General features: G+C 37.7%; 1 protein-coding gene across 5 annotated transcripts in view; it reads right to left on the bottom strand.

Annotated features, from left to right (window-relative positions):
* Positions 1 to 24,824, bottom strand: part of PDE5A (phosphodiesterase 5A) — a 181,063-nt gene that overhangs the window by 29,258 nt on the left and 126,981 nt on the right. For 4 of the 5 annotated variants that reach the window (XM_074276053.1, XM_074276050.1, XM_074276051.1 and 1 more), the window contains exons 12-14: positions 12,678 to 12,824; positions 6,505 to 6,630; positions 2,649 to 2,743 (exon numbers count right to left, since the gene is read on the bottom strand). In XM_074276053.1, the coding sequence (XP_074132154.1) occupies positions 2,649 to 2,743; positions 6,505 to 6,630; positions 12,678 to 12,824 (368 nt within the window). Of the gene's footprint in view, positions 1 to 1,488; positions 1,678 to 2,648; positions 2,744 to 6,504; positions 6,631 to 12,677; positions 12,825 to 24,824 lie in introns of those variants that run through there. The other variant, XM_074276054.1, reaches the window with a different exon arrangement.

Here is a 24,824-nt window from a genome sequence, read left to right as displayed (position 1 = left end):
ATATTTTATAGATGAAGAAACCAAAGATTAAAGTAGGTTGCCCATGGCCAGAGGACAGTTTGTAGGAGATGAGGCAGGATTTGAAATCTAGTTTTTCCTGAACTTCTCACCTAACATTCAATCTATTAAGAGGCACACTGTTTCTTAGATAATTTATTAGTTATTTCAAGAGGGAAAAAAATAGCTCTAATAATGGTTCCGTTTAATTGGGCAGGAAAAGCAGCTTGACATAGATAAAACTAGCATTTGTTAAATGTTGACTATATGCCAGGCAGAGGGCTAAGTAAACACTGAATATACACTCAAAAAAAGCAATTCCTGCCCTCTAGGAGCTTGCTTATTTTCTAAGGGTGGGAAGAGAATACATGGATCACAGTGCTAGACTTGGATTCCAATCTCTCTCTGAAAATGCCTCACTGTGTGACCTTAGGCAAATCATTAAACTTTGGAGACTCGTTTCCTCATGTAAAATGGGGATAGCAATAGCACCTACAGAATTAGTCGATGTGACAAAACAAACAAACAAGCAAACAAAAACCAGGAGATATATTTTGGAAACAATGCGATGAAATTGAGGCACTAATGCACTTTTGGTGGTGCTGTGAACTGATCCAACCATTCTGAACAATTTAGAACTATGCCCAAAGGGTAACCAAACTATGTGTACCCTTTAACTCATTGATACCACTACTAGGTCTGTATCCCAAAAAGATCATAAAAAGGGAAAAGGATTCACATGTGCAAAATTATTTATAGCAGTCCTTTTTGTACTGGCAAAATACTGGAAACTGAGGGGATGCCCATCAATTGGAGAATGGATATGAATGTAATGGAATGTTACTGTGCAACAAGAAATGCTGACTGGGTAGATTTTAGAAAAACCTGGAAAGACTTGTATAAATTGAAGCAAAATAGAAAGAGTAGAACAGAAAAACATTGTATATAGTATCAGCAACATTGTAAAATGATCCTCTATGAGAAGCTCTTCTCAGCAGCACAGTGATCCAAGACAAGTATAAAGGATTTGTAAAGGAAACTACAATCTATATCCAGATTAAAAAAAAATTGATGGGCTCAGAATGTAGATCAAAGCATTTTTTATTTACTTTGTTCTTTCTTGTGTTTTTTTTTTCTTTTAATCTGTTTCTTTTTTTTACAAGTGTGACTAATATGGAAACACATTTTACATGATAGCACATATGTAAACTGTATCAAATTGCCTACCATCTTTGGAAGCAGAGAAGGAAACAAATTTGAAATTCAAAATCTTGTAAAAATGAAAAATGAACTAAAAGTCTAGACATGCAACTGGGGGAAAAATACTATTTAAAAACAAACAGAAACAATAGTACCTACTGCACAGAGCTGTTCGGAGGACCAGAGGAGCTAACAAATGGAAAGTACTTCACAAATGTTACAATGAAGTCATACATAGATATTAGATAATGCTAATTTTATTTTCCCTAATATGAATTTATTGTTAATAGCAGTGAGACAAAGCAATCAACAGGCTTTTATTAAGTTTGTACTCTGTACAAATTTCATTTGATATCAAAAGGATGTATGCCCCCATATAAAACAATCCCTAGGAAAGCCAGCTAACTTTGCTCAGCCTCAGTCTTCTCATCTGTAAAATGGAAATACCACCAGCTCTGGTATCTACTTGACAGGATTGTTCTTGGGATTAAATTAAACAATAAATTATTTTTAAATTAATAAAAAAATCAACAAATAAGATGAAATTAATAAATTAAAATTAAACAAATTAATTAATTAAATCAAATAAAGCAATTAAAGTTTCCTGCAAGCTTTAGAGTATATAAAAACATCAATTACGATCACCTTATTCTTCTCTATTTGAATATAATAATTATAATAACCAACATTCATATAGCATATTAAGGTTTCCAAGGCACTTTACCCATATTATCCCTCTTGATCTCACAATTACCCAGTAAGAAAAGTACCATTCACATTTTACATATTAAAAAAAAAAAAAAAAAAAAAAGCAGATTCTGCAGAAAGGGTAACTTGTCCATTATCATACACATAGTAGAAGTAGGATTTGAATTCAAGACTTTCTGACTCCAAGGCCAGTACTCTATTATAACCTGTTGCCTTATTAGATCAAAGCCTTAGGTTCTGATCACAACTGTGCCCTAGGACACTCTCTGGGCCTCAATTTCTTCATTTGAAAGGAAATTAGACTCCATGCTTTTTAAATGATGCCAAGGATGGAAAAAATACTCATCTTGATATTTCAAGTAAAACAAATTAGATTGTAAGCTCCTTGAAGACAAGGATGGTATTTTTATTCACTGTATCCCCAAGCACAGTGCCTGGCACATAGTAGGGACTTAATAAATTGTTTATAGCATGGATAAAAACAAATGTCAAATATTTTCTATGACTTTAAAAAAGAATGTCCAGAGATAGCTAGGTGATGCAGTGGATAGAGCACCAGCCATGAAGTCAGGAGGACCTGAGTTCAAATCTAGTCTCAGACATTTAACAGGTCCCAGCTGTGTAACCCTAAGTAAGTTACAACCCCAACTGCCTCAGCAAAAAAAAAAAAAAAAAAAAAGGTCTCTCTATTATTTGACCCTAAAGCATCAGGTCTGCCCTCTACCCTCTAGAAACATGCTTACCTTTGTATATAAGAGTTGTTTACTCCTCTATGATCCAAGTCATGACTCAGAGCAGCGATGAGCAGGGCCAAGATCTCCAGGTCGGTCAGTTGGTTCTTTGCATATAAGAAGACACCACAGAGGAAACACATGAATGCTGGCACATTGGACAAAGAATCCTATTGGATCTCATTGAGTTTTGTGAATAGGTGTGGATACATTTTTGAAAATCTGAGCCCCAAATCTGAGCTACATGTTCCTCATTTTGGCTCTAGGGCACCTCAATACAGCTGGAACATCATAAAATATACTTCAGGCTGAAATGAACTGGACACAATTCAGCTTCATGGACAGCTTTGATTACAAATGCCCTTTATTGAAAGGTATTGACTAAAATCCCTAGGAATATCTGTCTAGTTCCTTCCAAATACCATGATGTTGGCATTTTGGTAATCAACCTGGCTTCTACCAACTAATTACAGGTTAAACATATCTAGAATACTTGAAATTACTGGGCTTTGCCTCAGTGCTCAGATATCCTGCCTCCAATCCTCACAGTGGTAGGACAATAGGCTCATTTGAACATTACTTGAACAAGTCATTAAGGGGGGAGAAAATCTGACTACCAAAAGGGATAAAATGAAGGAAAACAATATGGTTTTATGTAATCTGTTTTTTTTTAAAGATTTTCTTCTATTAAGAAGGATGATGGAGAATTGATGATCTTCAATTCTTTTCAGAGATCTAACTAGCACGAAAGGTTTTACATGAGAAAAATAACATCATAAACTCTTGGATTTAAAGCTAGAGGGGATCTCATATGTTCTCTATTTACAGGGGAGGGAAATCCAAATTTAAGCTTTTGGAATTTTACCCTCCCCCCTTTAATAACCTTGAATAGCTTAAAAATGCCCCAAGTCATTTGGAACACTTTGTATAACTTTGGCTAGAAGCTAGAAAAGGAAAACTATTGCTGAGACATTTTCTTCCAGTGTTTTGAAAACAATCTCTCTGGTAAAATCTTGTAAAAAAAAAAGTGAAAAGAAGAAGCCTATGAAACCAGAAACAGGGGATAACTTTTTAGACTTTTAACAAAACATATGCACATATATACATATTTATGTACATGACTATATGGAACACACATATTGTATATGTATATATGTGTGTGTGTGTGGTTTTTTTTTTTCTATATAAAATCTATTTTCACAGTATCTGGTATAACACTAAAAAAAGCTAAACTCTTCTATGTCATAAGGAATAGTTGGGCTATTCAATTCTTGTGATGTTAGGCCCAAGGACCATTTAGGTTTCAACCTGGGAAGTAACTAGTCTGGAAACACCTCAGCTATTTATTCTTGTAAAGTCTTCTGATCAGTCACTTTATCTGCCTCTTTGGCTAATCAGCATGACCTTTAACCTCATTCTATTCAATAATATTTATACTGTTCAATTTGCTTTTAATCCAAAGGATTAAAACAGTTTTCCATAGGAAACCAACAAGATCTCATCTTTGGGAATCAAAGAAGAATAGAATTTAGAGCTCAAAGGGATTTTTGTGAACACAGGTAATGAAGTCCCTGGCTGTGACACATTGCTCATTATAAAATGTCATGTTTGGGCATAAGTGAGTGAGTGATACTATCAGTGCAGTGTAACATATTACCCCTTGCATGGTGGTAGGGACACCTGCTCTTCTCTGGGTTGGCTTACTCTCTTGCATCCTCACTCTGGTAGGTCCAGATTCCCAGAGATAGAAACCCACCATATGGTTATACTAAAACTCCCCCAGATGGTTACAATCAAACTCTCATAGAATCCCATTGAGGATACCATTGGGAAATCCTTCCCCCTCCTACTCATTCTCTAACTCTTGAGCTCCATGGCTGGATTTCTCATTAATACAACCAGTCACTTAAATGTATCTACCTGATACTTATATAATAGCCACTCAAAATACTGACCATTCTATTTTTTAACTTTTTGATTCTAGGCATTGCCTAGCATGGAGGTGCAGCTGCTATCATGGGCCAAGCTCATGGCTCCATGACAGCAAAGCTTTGACTTGCTCTGTTTCTGATCCAGGCCAATCTAATTGCCCTTTGACAGACTAGTGGCTCCCTGCAGCAAAATATTCATCTAGAGCAGCAGCAGTTTCTTAAATCTTTTAATGGTTGATTCAAATCTTCTCCTTTATACAGAGATACTTTTACATTTGCTCTATATGTGAGAGCCTTAAAGAGATAGAGTGTTCCTTATGTAGAGAAGAGACCTTGGAAGTTATTCAGTCCAACCCTCTCACTTTACAGATGAGGAAACTAAGGCACACGTTTATTTCTTTATAGATTTTTTAAAAGAACCTGAACAATACAGTGATCATTATCATTTCTTTAAGTTAACTATCCTTTGTAACAATATCTATCTGTATAAATTGTCTACAACACAAAAATCTGACTTTTAAAACTTAAGCCTTTTAATCAAAGCTGTGATAAAATCAACAAGTGTTTTCAATGCAGAAGGCTAAACTCATCCAGGATCATAAAGTTCTTAAATGGCAGAACCAGTATTCGATCATCTCCCAGCACTCTCATTTTATAGAAGAGGATACTGAAGCTAAGAAAGTAAAGGGACTTGTCAAAAGTCACACACTTTCTTGATAATGGGACTAGGGCAGATGCCCTGATATTATGTAGGTTAAGAAAAAAGGAAGGGAAATATGAAACTTTTTCTTACTTATACCATTAATGCTGTTCTCTCTTGCCAATGGGGACAGCTAGATGGCACAGAGGATAGAGTGCTGACCTTGGAGTTAGGAAGACATGAATTCAAATCTGACATTAGACATTTACTAGCTGAGTGACCCTGGATAAGTCACTTAATTCTGTTTTCCTCAGTTCTCTCATCTGCAAAATGAGTTGGAGGAGGAAATAGAAAATCACTTCAGTAGGTCTGCCAAGAAAACCCCAAATGGGGTCACAAAGAGTCAGACAAGACTAAAAACAACCAAACAGTAACAATAATCAATTATTAAACTGCAGAATATACATGATAAGGTTACAAGAAGTAAGTCCCCTTTTTGAAAGATTATTTACATGATGCACAGGCTTAAATGGCCTGGGATCTGTATGTTGGGAGAGCTCACCTAAATGAACGGGATGAAATCAGAGGATGTAGAAATAAAGATAATCTTTATAGAACAAAAGGATGGCTATAATGAGGTTAAATGCTGCTGTTTTGTTCTTCCTTCAGCAATAATGAGAACTTAAGAGAATCATACCACCTCAAGTTTGGAAGGGATCTCTGGGATACCTAGTCCAATCTGCATGTGAAAAACAATCATTTTTATAACATACTCAAATGTGAATAACAAACATCTGCTTAAAGATGTCCATGGAATGGAAGGCCATCACCTCCAATTCCAGTTTGGTAGAGCTCTAATTTTTAGGGCATAGTGGATCTATTTTCTTGGAGTCAGTAAGAGCCAAGGGCAAATCCAATCTCAGCCACTTACTAACTGGATGATCCTGAACAAGTCATTTAATTTGCTTAAGTTAACTTAGTCATAAAATTAGATGGAGGCAGAAACAGTGAACTGATACAAATGGGTCCTGAAGAGTCATACATGACTTAAATAACTCAGCAACAACTGTTAAGGGGTTTTTCCAGACATCAAATGTACATTTTTCTCTCAAAACATCCCTGTTCTGGAACAAGTCTAATATCTCCTTTCAATGTCAACATTTCAACATTCCCCAACTCTTCTCCAAACTAAGCAGTTCCTTCAACTGATCCTCCTAAGGCATGAATTTGAGAGCTTTTTCAATCTTGGAATATAAAATGAAATAAATGAAATAAACCACATTTTCAGGGCACCTACCTGAATTCTACCCGACTTTAATGCTGCAAACATGCACTGGGCTGTGTTAAAGGCATGCCGCCAATTGTGGTAGGCTACGTTCTTTCGATAATTCTTTTTGATGCTTAGGATCCACCTGCAAAGAACCTTGAAAGCAAACAGTATAATTTAGTTACATGTAAAATTCGAATTCCTATTGATTCATTCTGTCTGACTCTCTTTTTGTGTCTTTCTGGGTCTGTCTGAGTCTGTCTTTTTTTTTTCTCCTTCCTTGCAACCTACTTACCTGGAGATTATGTGCCCATGTAATCTTGTACAAGAGATCCCAATATAAAGGCACAGCTAGAAGCCCTCAACAGTATCCAAGAAGAGGGTAAGCCCTCGAAGCTCTGTCTACCCACCTTATTCATTTGATACCACTGGGAAGGTGTTTATATAAAGAGAGTTTGGAAAAGAGGTTGTCAGGAGGATAATGGTAGATACAATGTTACTGCCACTACGGGGTTCAAAATTGTCCAATCTACAATAACAGAAACAAAGGCAGAATTCAGAGACAATAACATTTTAATAAAAGGTCTAATGAAGTGACCTCAGATCTTCCACATGATCAGAGAAATCCCTGTCTCCAGGACTTTAGTTTTATATCACTTGATACTCAGAGACACAGAAAAGACAAAATAAAATAGAGTCTCACTGGATGATAGACATTGCTCTTGACCCTCCAGAAAGGCCAGAAATGATTCATCAGCATCAGTCATAGGTTGGGCAGGCCAAGGATCTGCTGATGGTCATAATATGGGCACATCCTCATGTTGGGCAAGAAAGGATAGTCTGGAGATACAAAATAAGTTGCAGGACTTCCCATAGCCTGTCAAGACATCTCATCCATTCGGGGTTTGGTCATGGTGATTAAATAAAAGAGGTAGGAGATCTAGTGTTTTGTCACTCTTTCACATTGGCTGTGGTCCTACAGGCCAAAAGATTGAGATTAAGTCTAATCAACATTCTCGTGTCTAAGCAAGTAAATTTTATAACAGGTTATGAATGTAGACTTGTAGTTTAAAGTTTGGGGCCTATTTATTATAGAATCTGTCCTATTTAATTATAGATGTAAAATATGTAATAGTTTGCTAGATTTACTGAATATATATTAATAGATAAGTATAACACTAATAATTACTACCCCTATAAAATCACATTAAATTGAATAATAAAATAAAGATACATAAATCATTACTCTCTCCACCACCATGGGTTCTAGGTCTCTCAGTCTGTCTTTCTTTGCTCTCAAGCTGCTGCTAATTGGGTTCAATGATGTGGTGCCATGGACAGAGCAGTCCTGTTACTCCCTGGGTAACTTGAGCAAGTCTGTCTATAGTTTTTCCTTAGTTTAGTAGGAATTTAGATTTTGAGCAAGGTAAGACTCAGCGACAGAATAAGTAACTTGACTAAGGTTACACAGTAGAACAGTCAGGATCTGATATTCTAGTTCAACTCCATTTATTTTTTAAAAAGGGAAACTAAGATGTGCAAATGTGCTTTGTCTAAGATCATATGGGTAAACAGAGGCAGAGCCAAGACTTGAAAAAGCTCTCTAATTCCAAATTCATTGCTCTTTCTCTTGAATTCTATTTCCTCCACATGGTAAGGAGATTGGAGTTAATGATCTCTGGCCAAAGCTGAAACTTAGTATTTTTTTTGTGGAACATTGTGCTGTATACATCCATCAGAGTTATTACCAGTTTACAATAAAAGGATTTTATTCCTGTGCAAAATAAACTCTCAAAGACTCTATTTAAAAAATCATTTTTGAAGATGGAAAATAAAATCTGTTCAAAGTCTCATGACTTGGGTCTATTTCAATCCTTACATGGTGCTCTCCATAAAATTTCCAGGGTTACTGAGCTCAAGCCTGGTTATTCTGTTAATGGTGCCTTCAAAGGCTTGTTTGTTTCTTTGGATGGATGTAGTGTCATATCCTCTGTGAAGTGAGGACATAAAGAGCATTCCTTTTAATGTTTCAGATGCTCCAAAGATCCAGGACACATACTGCTACACTGTGGGATAGGAAAAGACAAATCTTCCAGAGTTTCAGGGGAAAATGCTATCCCTTGCACAATGTTCAACCCAGTGAAGATGATGACAGAAGGAGGCCCAGGGGGCAGCTCTCCCTCTATCTGTGGCATGGGAAGCTAAATGTTTCTTACGGCCCAAGAGTCCCAATTCTCAATAGGTCTCATTGGCATCATTCCCCCTTTGAGATCATTTCATGACCTCTGCTTATGAGAGAACAAGCAATAAGACCACACTGGCCCTTGGTCCTTTAAGGACTGGCAGGTTGAAGATGCAGACTCAGGGAGTACTTTCCAAGCCTACCCTATGAAGATGGTTTGTGAATTAGGTTAGATCCTCAATCAGCGATTCTTAACATTGTGTGTGTGTGTGTGTGTGTGTGTGTGTGTGTGTGTGTGTGTGTGTCCCAGACATCTTGGATATTCTAGTGAAGCCTTTCCTGGATGTTTTTAAATACATAAAATAAAATATATAAGATGGCAATCTCTTTTGAAGTATATGTGTCAAAATATTTAAAAAAATAATTCATACATCACATGCTAAGAACCTCTCTAAATTGAGTATCACTTTATGGTTAGATTGTTAATTCCATTTTGGATTATTTGATCATGGTGATAATAGTCCAGAAGAAATCATTCCTGGAAGAAAAGAGATCTTTATGGATAAGAAAAGCTAAGATATATTCCCTTGAGAGGACTTTAAGCTGAAGCTGGGAACTTTGTTTGAAGGGTTTGAAAAGGAAAAAATAGCCTAGAGAAGCACGCTGTATGGTGTTCTAGAAACTTCTTGTTCCAAAAGAAAGAAGCATGGGAAATAAATACAATGACCTAGAGACTGATTTATGGACTCAAATATTTACAGCAATCTGCAACCACCTTGAAGTACATGTGATATTGGAGAGTACTCAAAATGACATTTAGAAGCCAAGGTCTCTCAGACTTCTTTCTTTTCTTTCCATGATAGAATTTTTGGCCACAGTAACCAAAGAAATAAAAATGCAAAATGATCTTCAGTCCTGTCTGCCCCCCTTCTGCTTTTACAATGATGATAGCAGAGCAGGGGAACTGGCAGGTGCTAAGAATCCCATAGTGAGAAAGTAGCTTGACTTGGAGTCAGGAAGACTTGGGGTTCCCACATCTATGAAAAACAAGGGGAGCAAACTAGATTGCCTCAGTCCCATGAAGCTCTAGATCTATGATCCAATGAACTTTATAGGTGGAACCCTTGATGTGAGCTTTTCAAGTCAATGATGAATGAGTTCATCTATTAAGGAGAACTAAAATTCTCGATGTTGATATTTTCACTATGAGTGAAACTAGAATATGAAAGAAGTAGTTCTTTTTCTGTAGATATGCAAAAAAAAGGAGGTGGTAGAGTTGCTTTCATCCAAGTCATCAAGACTTTCATGGACCAATAGTGATTTTGCTTTGAAGTATTCATGATGGATGAAGGCAAAGAGATTCTCACAACTCCAGGAGATAGGTATTATTATTATCTCCATTTTACAGGTGAGAAAACTGAGACAGACAGAAGCTAAGTGACTTGTCCAAAGTCACACAGCTAATAAGTCTGACTTTAGGCTCCCTCATCTAGCTGTAGGCATTGTGTTAAACTTTGGAAATACCAAAACCCAAATTAAAACAAACAAAAACCCCTTTAGGGTAAGGATCTCCAGGGAAAGGAATTTTATTTTGGGGAGGTGGAACCAAGAGGGAATGTTGTCATGGCTACTCAGAGCATCAAAGAGATGAGGCTGATCAACTGGGATGTCAGAAGCAGAATGAAGCATTCATGAAAGAATCTAAGAAGTGGCTTAAGGAGAAAAGAAGGAAGGAAAAAGACATGCAAAAACAAGGGGAATGATATCCTAGATCAGCAGGTTGAAATTTAGAAGAACATTAGATTGAAAGCAGAGTTACAGGGTCATTTCAGGCAAACATTGGGGAGGGGAAGAGTCTTCAGGGTTACAAGATTTTTTTTTTTCATTACTACTAATGTCAAAGAAAGGCAGATTTTGGAAGTAGACTTGAGGCTAAAAGGATGGAATCTAAGGAAAAACTTTTTGATCACACAGATTAACAACTGGGAAGGATCCCAACATCGAGCTAATTCAAACTCTTTATTTTGCAGATGAGAAAACTGAGGCTTGGATGAGTAACATGATTTACCTTTGTTCATATAGCTTGTCAATAGCAATCAAGATTTGAACTCAGAACCTCTGATATCTAATATGGCACTCTTTCCACTATAGCCCTTTGCCTCTGGTATATATTGTAATGTTAAGAAATGAAATGAATGTTTTGGATATAGAAATATATAAACTAAGCACCATGAACTCCTTCCCTCTGCGCCTCACAATGGTGAAGCCCTTTCCTGAATTCCAGTGGAAAAAATGACCTTATATTATCCAGTTTAGAGTACCTCATCTTATGGCTGAAGAAACAAGGCTTAGATAGTTTAAATAAGTCCATATCCAGCAAGTATTTAGCAGAACAAGCAGAACCAGAATCTGAGTTTTCTAGCACTCAGCCTAGTTCTAGCTCTTCCTCTAGTATAAAGACATTTCTCTTCAACTAAAGAGTATCTCACGATGATCAGAGGTTATGACCCTGGACTCTCAAAAGGTCAAGCTTAGAGAAGCCAAGATCTAGCTCATTCTACCAAACTACAAAGCCAAGAGTCCAGGGATAGAAATGGACTGTGTGCCCATGGGAAGGTTATCATCTGCTTGTGATGCATCAAAGTTTTTGGTTTTAACAACTCACAAATACCATCTACTAAGCCAGGGACAGGTTGCAACCGGAATCCGAGAAGAGAATGCACACATCAATGGAATTACAGATGCTTAGATCATGTAGGATGAAGTTAGAACCTCATGAGACAATATTAAAAATGTTTAAACCACTGGCATTTTGGAAGTGATTAATGGATGGGTATGGAATGATCTGAAGGAATGGTCCTGGATGGACAATTTAAATTATTAAGCTTATACAATGCAAATAATCTACCATGACTGAAGAGGATCAGTGATGAAGCATTTTACTACTTCTAAGCAGAAGTGAGTGACTCAGGGAGCAGAAGGATACACATTTTTAGAAATTACCAATGAGGGAATTTGTTTTATTTGACTATACATATTTGTTACAAAGGTTTCATTTTTTTTTCTAGCAGGAAGGAGAGAAAATAAATGCTTTTTGTTCCAAAATAAAATAAAATTCAAAGTTTAAATAAATAACTTCTAAGTTCCTAAATATAGAGCAGGAAGAGATCTCAGTGACCATGTGGTCCAATTTCCTCACTTTATAGATGAGGAAATTCAGGCAATTCAAGCCCAGGGAAGCAGCAAAGGTGAAATATGAATCCAGAACTTCTGTTTTGATTTATTTATTTGAAGACTGAGTCTTCATATTTCTACCAGGTTGAATCCTTCTACTGATCAGCATGAAAACCCTGATTTGCTCTCTTTCCAATTGAAATTAGTTTGCTCTTCCTTAGCAATCTATTGGCCTTTTATTCTTGGGTGTTTACCATATTGGTGTTGGACTCAGCATGGACAGCTGACCACAGCAGCCCCCTAGAGCTCAGAACTCTCTAGGATCAGGAGATCTGCCAGCTTCAACCTCCTCCAGAGCAGGAACTCTGTGTGCCATGATGTCCACAGTTCTTTGACTTTATGGTCAATGTTTTCATTATACTAATCACAGAAGAGAAAGTGAGGCTAAATCTAAGAAGGATTACCACTAGTAGTGAAACTGCAGAGAGGTTTTAAAGCATTTCCGCTGAATAATTTGCAGCCAGTGGAAGAATTTACATAGGTTGTGGTCAAAGGACAGATTGCTCCATTCCAGAAGGTCCCTACTAGTGGTAGTCTTCTGTGGACCTACAATTGATCTAAGAACATGCATTTTGCGGAGTTCCCCAAACAGGCATTGGGTGGCACTGGCTTACCATCTGACTACATTCTGAGGAGGTACCAAAGCTAAGCATTGAGGCTGGTGAAGCCAGGTCATCATGCTGTCCAAATCATCTTTGTTTTTACAAATTCAGTTTTATGCAGGACAAAAATAGCCTCTGAATCATTCATGTTGAATAAAACCCTCCCTTCCCCTTTTCTCTCTTACCTCATGTTTCATCTGGAAATTCTGTACGAGGTTGAGGTCAGTGAACATTCGAATTGTGCAGAGAGCTGTGTCCAAATCAGAGAGCTCGAAGTCACTGAAGGAGAAGTCCATTATCTTGAGAGTTTGGGCGGATGGTATCATGGCGGCCTTAATGGGAGAAGGCGGGAGGAGGCAGGCAAAGAAAAAACAAAAAACAAAACAGCAGTCAGCAGTTACAGCTGCTGCCTTTTAGGAAGGTTCTCTGCTCTGTTGGCAAAACCAATACTTTCCTTCCACCCCTCTCGAATATTTTAAGTGGTTTCAAGTTGCTTAGTAAAGAATTCTCCTCCTTCATTTGTGTCCCCAAACATCTGCTCTTCCCTCACTCCTGGGAATATGGAAGCACTTACAAAGATGAGGGAGGATGGATGCTTTGTGGCATGTCACTGAGCAAAATAATCTCCAGCTAAGTGGTACAGCGGATAAAGCACCAGTCTTGGAGTCAAGAGAACTCGAATTCAAATAGGGCTTCAGACATCTAATAACTGTGTGACTCTGGACCAAGTCACCTAATACTATTTGCCTCAATTTCCTCATTTGTAAAATGAGCTGAAGAATGAAATGGCAAACCAGTCCAGTATTTTATTTTATAGTAGCATCTTACTGGATGCTAGACTTAGGAAAAAAGTTGTGTTCAAATCCTACTTCCTGTAACAACTACTTGTTCCCAGGATAGTTACCTAGCCTTGCTGGTATCCAACTCCAAATCTTTTAGTCAAAAATAAAAAATAAAAATAAAAACGTAAAAAAAAAAACCCAAGTCTTTTTAGTCAGTCAACCTCCTCTCCTTGTCAGATGGTCATTATTATACCAATCCACCGTTCCATGGAGCTTTGAGAGGTGACATGTGGATTGAAGACTGGTCATAAAGCCTGAAAGACTTGGAGTCAAAACATGCCTGTGATACGTGGCTTGGTGATTTAACCTACTATTACCCCAGGATAGTTCTATAAGATTTTAGTTTCAAATAAGTTACTGATCTGTGCTGTTGGAAGGAGCCAGCACATGGGAATTTCCTCACACTAGTGAAATCACAAAGCCCAGTTTAAAAAAAAAAGTTTCCAATGCATTTTTCTAATAACTCTACGAAGTAGGTAGCACAACTGTTATTCTCATTTTGCAGATGAAAAAACTGAGGCTAAAGAGTTCATGATGACTGTATTGTTGTTGGTTATTTTTCAGGTATCTGACTTTTCATGATCCTATTTGGTGGGGGTTTTTGGGCAAATATACTGGAGTAGTTTGCTATTCCCTTTTCCAGCTTATTTTACAGAAGAGGAAATTGAGGCAGACAGGATGAAGTAACTTGTCCAGAATCACACAGCTAGTAATTATCTGAGGTTGGATTTGAACTTGGGAAGCTGAGTCTTCCTCACTCCAGGTTTGGCACTCTATTCACTATGACTACAGAGAATATGTGCACTTGAAGCTAGATTCCCATTAGGGTCACCTGATTCCAAATCCAGCATTCTAATCATTAGCTCATGCTGCCTCTATGCTCCTGTATGTGTAAGGAGGCAAAGATGAGTCCATACCTGAGGCCCAAGCAAGGGAAGTATTTTTTTAAGGTTATAAAGATTATAAAGGAATTAGAACAATGCCTTAAAATCAAATCACTCTGGCTCTCATTGACTGACCAAAAACAGGTCTCAGACCAAACCGCATTTGTTCACTGTTTAAACCCTGTTTGGCTCAGAATGAATGTAAACAGCAATTATTTCTATTTTGTCTAGAAATTCTGAGGGTCTCCTCCTCCAAAATATTTTTGAATAGGTAAAAGAGGCCATTCTTTGTCTCATTTCTTTCTTAGCTTTAATCACTGAATGAGTGCTGCCTCAGTCAAACTGTTAAAAGTCTGCTGCCTAAAAAGGCCAAGGTCTCCCATTGCATCCAGAGCTATCTCCAGTTGAATTGATCTATATCTTGACCCAGATGGCTCTGTAGGACAAAGTGAAGCTGGTGGCTTTGCATAGTGCTATTTCTAAATGAGATCCAATTTGCTTGCATGTCATGATACCATGGTATCACCTTCCTGATTTCATAGCCCTCTTTGAGAATGAAAGACAAACAACAACATACACATACAATCTACAATCAGACACTTAACACTAAATAAATTAAGCCAACAAGGGGAGTATGTATGTATGTCTAAATCTTTTCCTTAAATGTTATTATTATTGGTTTTTTTTTCTTGTTTTTGTGAGGCAATTGGGATTATGACTTACTCAGGGTCACACAGCTAATAAATATTAAGAAGGAACAGAAAGAAGGAAGGAAGGAAGGAAAGAAGGAAGGGAGGGAGAGGAGAAGGGAGGGAATGAGAGGAAGGGGAGAGAGAGAAAGGGGAAGAGAGGGGGAGAGAGAGGGAAGGAGGGAGAGAGAGAGAGAGAAGAAGAAGAAAAAAGGGAAGGAAGGAGGGAAGAAAGGAAGAAAGAAAGAAAAGTAAACTCCTATGTATCGACATATACACAGATAAATACCCAGATACACGCAAAGAATAAGAAAGTGGGCCATTAATGAATGAGGGCACCAGAACTTGGGAGAAAAGCTTCATGGGGAAGTGGGAACTTTAGCTGTTTTTTGAAGAAAGGAAGGGACTCTGAGGTAGAAGTGAGAAGATGATTCAGGGACATCTAAGATTACTTCCAGCTTTAAAGTTCTGAGTTTGTAACCTGGGAGTCATTAAAACACTCGAAGAAAAATTATATCCTGCATCCTTCTAAGCTAAACATCCCTGGTGTTACATGGAAGGACTGTTTACATTTTCCAGGTAGAAAGAATGATATATTTGGAAAGAGCCTTGGACTCGGCTCCAGGAAACCCAGATTGAGCTTGCCATTTATTTCCTGTGCCATGAATCTCTCTTAGAAGGCCTATAATAAATAGCCAAACCCTGAGGCTGTGCAACAGAGTCCAGTGCTTTGGTTTTCTGCAAGCAGATCATCATCTGTGACAATCTTCTCTCTAGGACTCACTTAAGCTATTCTTTGGCAGCTGCTCATCTTGCAGTGACACGTGCTTTGCCTTATTCTCTCATTCAGTGTGATTTCCCAAGAGAAATGCTTCAGATCACACGATGATATTTAGATCCTTCTATATTTCATCCTACACCAAAATATTCCAGTCATTCAAAGGTTACTAGGAATAAGTTTGAGACTTCCTCGTGCCTGTGATTGGTGATAGAATCATAGATTTAGGCCTGGAGGGACCCTCAAAAGACTTCTAGTTATTAGGCCAATTTGGTGGCAGAGTGGATAGAGTAATAGGTTTGGAGAGAGGAAGGCCTAAATTCAAACTTGACCCCAGAAACTTACTAGATGTAAAAGTCACTAAACTTAGTTTGCCTTTTATTCTTATCTGTAAAATAGACCTCTCAGGATTGTTGTGAGGATCAAATGTGCTAATATATATATATGTTTTTTTAAATGGGAGGCTAATATTTGTAAAGAATTTAGCTCAGGGCCTCATATATCAGTGCTATATAAATGTTAGCTATCATCATCATCATTATCATTATCATCATCATCATTTCATGTACAGATTTACAGGTCCAGGAAGTTAAATGTCTTCCACAAAGTCATGCAGTTAGTGAGAAGGAAAGGCAAGATTTGAACTCAGCTCTTCTGACTTCAGAACTAGTGTGCTTACACAGAGATATTAGAAATACAGGCAAAGCACACTGAAGTTACAAAGTCACCCCAAAATCTGGGAAATTCAAAACTCCTTCCTTCCTTCCTTCATTTAATTAAACAAGCATTTAATAATTGCTTACAGTCTGCACAAGGTAATATATGGAGGCTATATGACCTAAAAGAAAAGTCAGTCCCTACCCTCAAAGAGCTTGCATTCTAATGGGAAGCTATAATATTCCACATGGAATCCTGGATCTCGAAGGGATATCAGGGGCCTTCCAGTTCAATCTTTTCTCCTTACTGATGAGGAAACTGAGGCCCAAGGAAGAGAAGGGATTTATCCAAAATGACCCGGGCAGAAGAGGCAGTCAAACCCAGACCATCTGATTCCAGGGCCTATGTCGCTTTCACCATACTATGTTGCCTTTTTTTGGTGATTTTTTTCCCCCCATCCTCTTTATTTCTCCAGTGAAACTTTGGTGAAACCATCGTTCTACAATCAGTTTGACAAACATTAAATGCAAAGCACTGTGCCAGGAGCTGGAGCTGGGGATAAAGTTATGCATGAAAAGACCTCTTTGCTAGAGAAGTTTACATCCTAGAAGAAACTTCCCACTTACAAACTTGAATGCTAAACTGACCTGACCTAATTTGATTTCCATCTAACTTAATACTATACCTTTTACTCTGCCCCTTCATCAGCCTATTTCTTGGACTATCTCACTTTTTATGATTTAAACTGCTGCAGATATCATTGGGAGTGAAATCTACAGCCCCAAACTCTCAATGATTGTCACCTTTCCTGAGGATTAGCGTGATAGTTACAGTGTCATTTCTGTTTCTAATGAAAACGAGGGTCTTCCTGGAGAATCAGATGATCATGTATGTGCTGATATGTATTTCAGAAGAAAATGACCTGAGAAAAGTTGAGACTTCCCCCCTACAGAATTGGGGAGCTGGGCATGAGCAGCAGCATTTATAGGAGAAGGGATGCATGGTAACAGTGGCAATCATGGGATCATAGAGTCAAATAATAACACTGATTCCTAGCATTTATAGAACACTGTGGGGTTTGCACAATCATTTGACCCTGCTAACAATCCTGGGAGAAGATGCTATTGCTTGTATAGTTATTTAACAGGTGAAAGCTGAGGAATGATGAGGAGATATGCCAAAGATCTTACATGTAATAACTGTCACAGAAAGGATTTGAACCCAAACCTTCAGATTCCATGATGAGAAACTAGGATTCAAATCCTAGCTCTATCATTGATTTGGTCACTGCCTCAGACTTCATTCAAGTGATGAAGTTCTATAAGCCTCAATTTCTTCTTTTTTCAAGTAAGGGGAAGAAATTAGATGATTAACAAATCTAGTTCTAGTGAAGCACATGTGGCCTGTGTCTGCCTCCTTTACCTGCCTTGTCACCTATGGACAACCTTCCCATACCCCAGAGTTTCCCCTCCCCAGGGAAGGAAATGAGGGAGATGAGTGTTGAAAGCAGATTTAGTTAGTTACCCATCTTCTTAGACCCCTGTTAAATCTTGATGTTAAACTCCATCAATTCCTCTCCTTCCTATCAAGAAAAATATTATTGATTTGCCTTTCAACAGCTTCTTGTGGGATGACCATTTACTCTGAGGAATGTTGATTTAAAGATGACCTCAGAGATCATCAAAATCAACTCCCTCATTTAAAATGAAGGAAATAGAGGCTTGGACAGATGAAGGGACTTGCCCAAAGTGTTATGGGCAGTCAATCAAAGAATTTGAATCCAGATATGTGACTTCAAGTCCATCAAGTCTTTCCACAGAACCATAACGACTCTCTTGGAGGTATTGCTCTACATTTTACATGTTTGAGGGGACGTTTGCTAATGATGCAGATTCATCTTGCAGAAAAAAATAGCATCTCTTCCGTGCTCATGACTCCAAGAACTTCAAGCAGCCTTAGAAGGCCCGACATTAATGGAAAATAATGCAACACTGTGGTTAGGTAAATAAAAGAAAGAGACTCATTCCATTTGGTCATTTAAAATTCCCTGAGTCTCTTATTTTGGATGTGTAGTTCACATAAAGTCTATATTTAGTAGCCAATCTCTGGTAATCTCAGGAGGAAATAGAGAAATTTGATTACAGGGTTATTCCATTGGTCTAACCCTCCAATCTTTATACAAGCAAAATCCATCTTGTTAACAGGGGGGTTTAGCTTGCCTTCAGCCTGGTGGCTTGAGTCCCAGCAACCATAACAAAGGCTATGGAAACCTGTAAGCAGCTCCCTGAGGGCCCAAAGAAATATGATTAGGAGAAGGCCCCTGACTCAGAAAGTTATCCAGGCAAGTAAATTGAATTAATAAAGAAGGACAGCTTCTGAACTTTGTCCTGTGTGAAATGTCAAATTCTTCCATTTACCCATTGGCATTTTACAAGAGAGCACATTATACCAATGTTTGGTGCCCGGTTGATGCAGATATGAAAAGGAAAATCATAATTCAAGAAACTTGTTGTCTTAATGATTCTTTCTTCTATTTCACTGGTCATCAAGATGATTCATAGAATTTTTTTGATTAAATTATCAAAGTCATTAAAATAATGGCAATATCAATCAATATTCAGGGAGCAGAGTAAAGAAAGTCATTTAAAAAGTGTATGATGTTTTCCCCTACCCCCATAAAAAAGACCTTGAGTTTAGATGATCATAGAAGATTTGGAAGAGACTTCAGAGAGCATTTGGTTTAATCTTTTACAGATAACGAATGAGGTCCAGAAAGGTTAAGTTATTTGATCAAGGTCATATTGATAGGAAACACTAATAGCAAGATCTGAACCCAGTTCCTCTGGTTCCAGATAAAGTATTCTTTCTTTGGCATTGTACAATGGAAATTTCCCCTATTAGACTGAGAGGTTTTTTTTTGTTTGTTTGTTTGTTTTTGTTTTTTGTTTTGCGTTTCTTTGCACCCCCCAGCACTTAGTGTGTTGCCTGGCAGATTGTGGGTACTTAATAAATGCTTATTGAAAGAGCAACTGACCATAGTGTGAACTTATAAGAAGACATGGCCATCAGTGAAAGTATACATTTTTTGAGGTACTAAAATACAATTAAAGGTATTTTATGGCATGTGACGTTCCTTTAAGGAATAGTTTTTTAGTGAAATTGCATTTCCTTGAAAAGGAAGTGGGAGATTTTAGCCATTTTCACTATGAGCTCTTCAGAACCAAACTGTTTCACTCAGTCTCCTCTAGTACCCAAATCTGGTTACTGACCATCTAAATGAATCTATAGTTTTTTATTTTATGTGAGTGGAGGGTGTCATATACATTTACCCTTCTCCTTAATATTGATATGATTATTTTTAACTTTTGTTACTTTAATTATCTTAGGATTTTAGATTTTTTTTTTATAAGAAATATTTTCACTGAAAAACTATTCCTTGAGCTCATTTTGAATACATCTGTCTCTAAGACAGCATGGATGAGCTGGGTTCAGATTCTGCCTCTGACATTAACTGAGCCTGTGATTCTTCAAGTCACAATTCCTCTGAGCTTGGAACAACTCTCTGTTGCACATAAGATTGGTGCTTTAATGGCAGAAGGTCCTACTCCACTGAAATACTAAGTTCTCAATGTATAAAAAGAACAAATAAATCCAACCTCTGGATGTGTTCTAGGGGTTGACTGCATTATTAGAAGGTACAAGCAGATGGACACCTGGTCTTTCAGAAAAACATCTAGAGTAAATGGGAAAAAAAATTGGAAGAAGAAAACAATTAAAAGGAAATTGCAAGGAAAATCCTAGGCTTAAAGAGCTGAATTGGAAGAGACTGTAGAGATTAAATAGTCCAACCTCCTCTTTTTACAGATGAGGAAACTAAGGCCCACACAGATGAAGTGATTTCCTCAAGATCACACAGGCACAGATCTGGGATTCAGACTCGGGTCCTCATTCCAAATTCAAGGTTCTTTCCATTTTTTATATATTATATAAATGAATAAAAATCTGTAATCCTAGGAAGGCACTTCATATTAACAATGACTTATGTTGTCCTATGACTTCCTCTAAATTTCTAATAATATGAAAAATTTAAGCTCATAGAATTAGAGTTGGAAGACATCTTATAGAAGTCATTTAATCCAATTCCCTTATTATACAGCTGAGGAAACTGTGATCATGACCAAGAGTTGAAAGAGACCTCAGAGACCAGCTGGGAGTCCCCTTGTTTCACAGAGGAAAATGTTGAAGCCTGGGGATGAGTATAGAGGAGCAGCACCTCACAAGTAGATTAACTTATATAACGGAGAAAAGACTGAATGGTGTTTGTTGTTTTCTGAGTGGCAGGAAAAATCTAGAATAATGTTTGTTTTCCTCATTTTTTTTTCTCCTAGAATACAGAATCAAAACGGGTATGAGCCAGTCCCCCCCTCCCCTCCATCCTCACCCTTCCCCTCCTCATTTGCCCACTCACTAAGTAAGATCAGAGATATTGGCTGAGTGTCTCCAAGAAGGTGCAGATACCTCAGAGGATGGAATTTGTAAATCAAAATAAGTCTTAGGCATTAGTTTATACCCCTCTAATGAGAAGTTAATTGATGACTATATCTCCAAAACTGAATGTGTGCTCAGGATATATACTCAGTAAGCCCTTTAGTGTCTGACTTCAGGGCTGGGCTCTTTCCTCTGGAGATTACCAATCCATTTTCTTAGACCAATTTCTAGTAGGAGTGCTCTTTCACTATTTCTTTCCCCATCTTCTTTGGTTTTCAGTATGGTGATCCATAGACCTTATCCAAAATCTGACCCTTGGTCCAAGCTTCCATCAGTAATAAAAAACTCCACCAAGAGCACAGGTCAACGAGGTGAAGGACCTGATAGCTTTCTACTCTTTGTCCTTTTTTTCTTCTTCCTCTTTTTAGGGGGTACTGGAGGATTGGGAGTAGAGGTAGGAGGAGGGGGAAAGGAGGAAGAGAGGAAGATTCCTCGTAAAACTCATCAAAAAGAAGTAAGGGATTAGATTCTTCTGATGAGTGTCATTATTAAGTAACAGCATTGGCCTTTTATGTCAAATTTTCCAATTTACATGAATTTATCTGGTTCTTTGCATATATGTTGGTGCTCCACAACAACCCTCTGAGATGGATAGTGCCTGTCCTACCATCCCCATTTCACAGATGAAGGAAATAAGGCTGGGGTTCACAGTAGTTACCCTGTTAGGACAGGATCCTCCTATCTTTCTATCACTTTGTTGGTCTCTTTGGCTTCCAGAACCCCTTACAGCTCTCAATTTCTGGTCCTATAATAAAGAACCCAGAATTCTTTCCACCATCCCAGAGTTGTTTCCAAAAGGAAGGTTAGATATATTTTAACATTTACCATGTATTGGACTATCTGCCATTTAGGGGAGGGAGTAGAGAAAAGGAGGGGAAATATATACTGGATTTAACATATGTTTTTACCATGTTTAACATATATTGGATTACTTGCCATCTAGGGGAGGGAGTGGAGTAAAGGGGGATTGGAACACAAGGTTTTGCAAAGGTTAATGCTGAAAAATTATCCAGCATATGTTTTGAAAATAAAAAAGCTTTAATAAAAAAAATAAAAATAAAAAGAAGAGAGAATAGGATTTACTTTTTTCAGTCCAAATACTAACATATGCCCAATACTACAAATGAAAGGGTCAACCTGTGTATAATTTAATAGGCCTTTAAGATAGAAGACAATTTAGAACGTTTGGAGATAGCACAGGTATTAATGATGATGATATGGTCTGCTGATGTGAAAAGTAGACTCCAAGGAGATCAGACATCATTTGTCCTGACAGTCGATGACATGGATTTCTGAACAAATTTTTGGCTAGCTACTCCTCCTGCCCCATTAGATTGGGTTCTTAAGAGCAGGAACTGTTTTGCCTGTAATTATATTTCCAATGCTTAGCATAATGCATAATACAAAGAAGGTACTTATGCAATGTTTATTGACTCACACAGATTAACTGGATTGCCATTTAGTTCTCTACGAAAATTGTGTTGGTATTGTTCAGTAATGTCTGACTCTTTGTGACACCCTTTTTGGGATTTTCTTGGCGAAGATTCTAGAGTGGTTTGCCATTTCCTTTTCCAGCTCATTTTACAGATGAGGAAACTGAGGTTACAAGGATTAAATGACTTGCCCAGGATCACATGGCTAGTAAGTGTCTGATGCTGGATTTGAACTTAGGTTTTCCCCACTCCAGGCCTGAGCTTTAATACATTTTGTCACCTAACTGTCTAAAAAAATAGAGGTAAACAATTTGCATGAAAAATTCAAGTGTCTTGAGTTCCTTTTGTATTTATCTCAGACATTAACTAATTCTATAAGGTAATCCAGCTGCCTGAATTTCAATTTCCCTATCTACAGGATCTAAAATAAGATTTTTTTTTAATGCCTTAGAGGAAAAAATAGGGTAGAGTGGGATACTAAGCTCACTTAGGGAGTGGTCAATCAAGGTTAAGAAAATATTCTCCAACCATCAGGAGTTTTTCTGGCTATTAAAATAATGGCCACTGGGGACTGGAATATAGGGGAAAGAGAAGGGGATGAGTCCAGGATGTAGCAACCAATGGGAGGAAGCTGAGGGAATCTGAGTTAGTATTGATGGTACCCTTTAAAGTTCAGTGTCCTAGGGAAGGCCCTGGTGCCCTACCATAGGTCATGATTATTTGGGAAATGGAATTAAACCAATCTGTGGTCTATACTCACTCCTTCGGGGGGCTTTTGTAAATCCCATATGAGATAATACACACAAAATACATTACAAAACTCAAAGCATAATAGAGTAAGGTATTATTATATGATGAGGCATGGATAAACAAGAATTTGTTTTCTGACCTATTAGAACATATATCAAAATAATAATAACAGTAATGTTTTTGTATAGTACTTTAAGAGGCAGCTAGATGGCTCACTGGATAAAATATTAGGTCTGGAGTCAAAAAAATCTGAGTTCAAATCCAATCTCAGACACTGAGTAGCTGTGTGAACCTGAGCAAGACATTTAACCTTCGTTTGGCTTAATCCACTGGAAAAGGAAATGGTCAGATTACTATCTGCCAAGAAAACCCCACAGACGAAATTGGCATGCCATGGTTCATGGGGTCATCAGGAGTTAGCCAAGACTGAATTACAAATAGTACTGTAAGTTTTGCTAAGTGTTTTACATATTTTCTCATTTAATCCTAACCAAAAAAACCATGCTGCTATTGGAATCCCCATTTTACAGATGAGGAAACTGAGGACAAAAGAGATTAAGTGTCTCACCCACATTGCTAGTCACAACTGTGATAGGCTTTGAGCTCAAGTCTTCCTGACTGCAATTAATGCATAAGAGATCACTGATATACCAACCAACACTCATTTTACCTGGGGTAGAATATAATCATCATCATCGTTATTGTTACATCAGCATTTACACAGTGATTTATGGCTTGCAAAGCCCTTTACAAATACTGTATCATTTTTTCCTTCAACGACAGCATTGTCAAGTAAGTGTTATTATTATGCCCATTTTACAGATGAGAAAACTGTGAGGTGGGCACAGGTTAAGTGACTTAAAGGTTATCCCAATTTTGGATTGGTAGGATTCCAATCCTACCTTTTATAGGAAGCCTTTCCCAAACCCTTTTCATTCCAGGATATTCCCTCTGTTAATGATTTCCTATTTATCTTGTTTACACTTTGTTTATAGAGTTGTCTTCTCCATGAGATTTTGAGCCCCTTGAGGAAGGCTGACTTTTGCCTTTCTTTGTACTCTCATTGCTTAGTCAAAGTGAATCCATTCTCTCTGGCTCCAAATCCAACCTTTCCTCTGTGGCATGCAAGGAAAAGACTTAAGAGTTTACTGGATGTGAAGGGACTTGCCTGTGTTACCCAGCTCTTGCCTGTCGTTAGAGGTGGGACATGAACACTGACCTTTCTTCATTCAATCCCAATCTATCCACTATGCCTCCTAGCTTTCTGAATAATAGCAGAAACAAGTTTCCCTTTGTACAGGGTCTTAGTTGTAATAGCTTTTATTTTTATTTATTTATTTTTTTCCCTGAAGTTAAGTGACTTGCCCAGGGTCACACAGCTAGGAAGTATTAAGTCTGAGACCAGATTTGAACTTAGGTCCTCCTGAATTCAAGGCTGGTGCTCTATCCACTGCGCCACCTAGCTGCTCCTGTAATAGCTTTTAGCTATACTTAAGACTTTTGGGACACCCTATATATAGCAAAGTCCATTGTCCAAAGGCCTTTATTTCCCAAAATTCTTTGAGATCTAGAGATACTACCCATTTGACAATGAGGACACTGAGCCTCAGAAAGGGCATAGTACTAGTATCTTTTCTTTCTTGTTAAAAACCACATGGAGGAGTAAAAGGATAATCATCAGGATTTTTTTTTTTTTAAGGACTTTTCTACTTCCAAAGGAACATGACCTAATAGGCTAAGCAAGCTCTTGG

The sequence above is a fragment of the Sminthopsis crassicaudata genome, chromosome 6 (genome assembly GCF_048593235.1).
Source record: "Sminthopsis crassicaudata isolate SCR6 chromosome 6, ASM4859323v1, whole genome shotgun sequence".
In the NCBI taxonomy this organism is placed as follows: Eukaryota; Metazoa; Chordata; class Mammalia; order Dasyuromorphia; family Dasyuridae; genus Sminthopsis; species Sminthopsis crassicaudata.
This window is presented reverse-complemented; position numbering and strand designations above follow the sequence as displayed.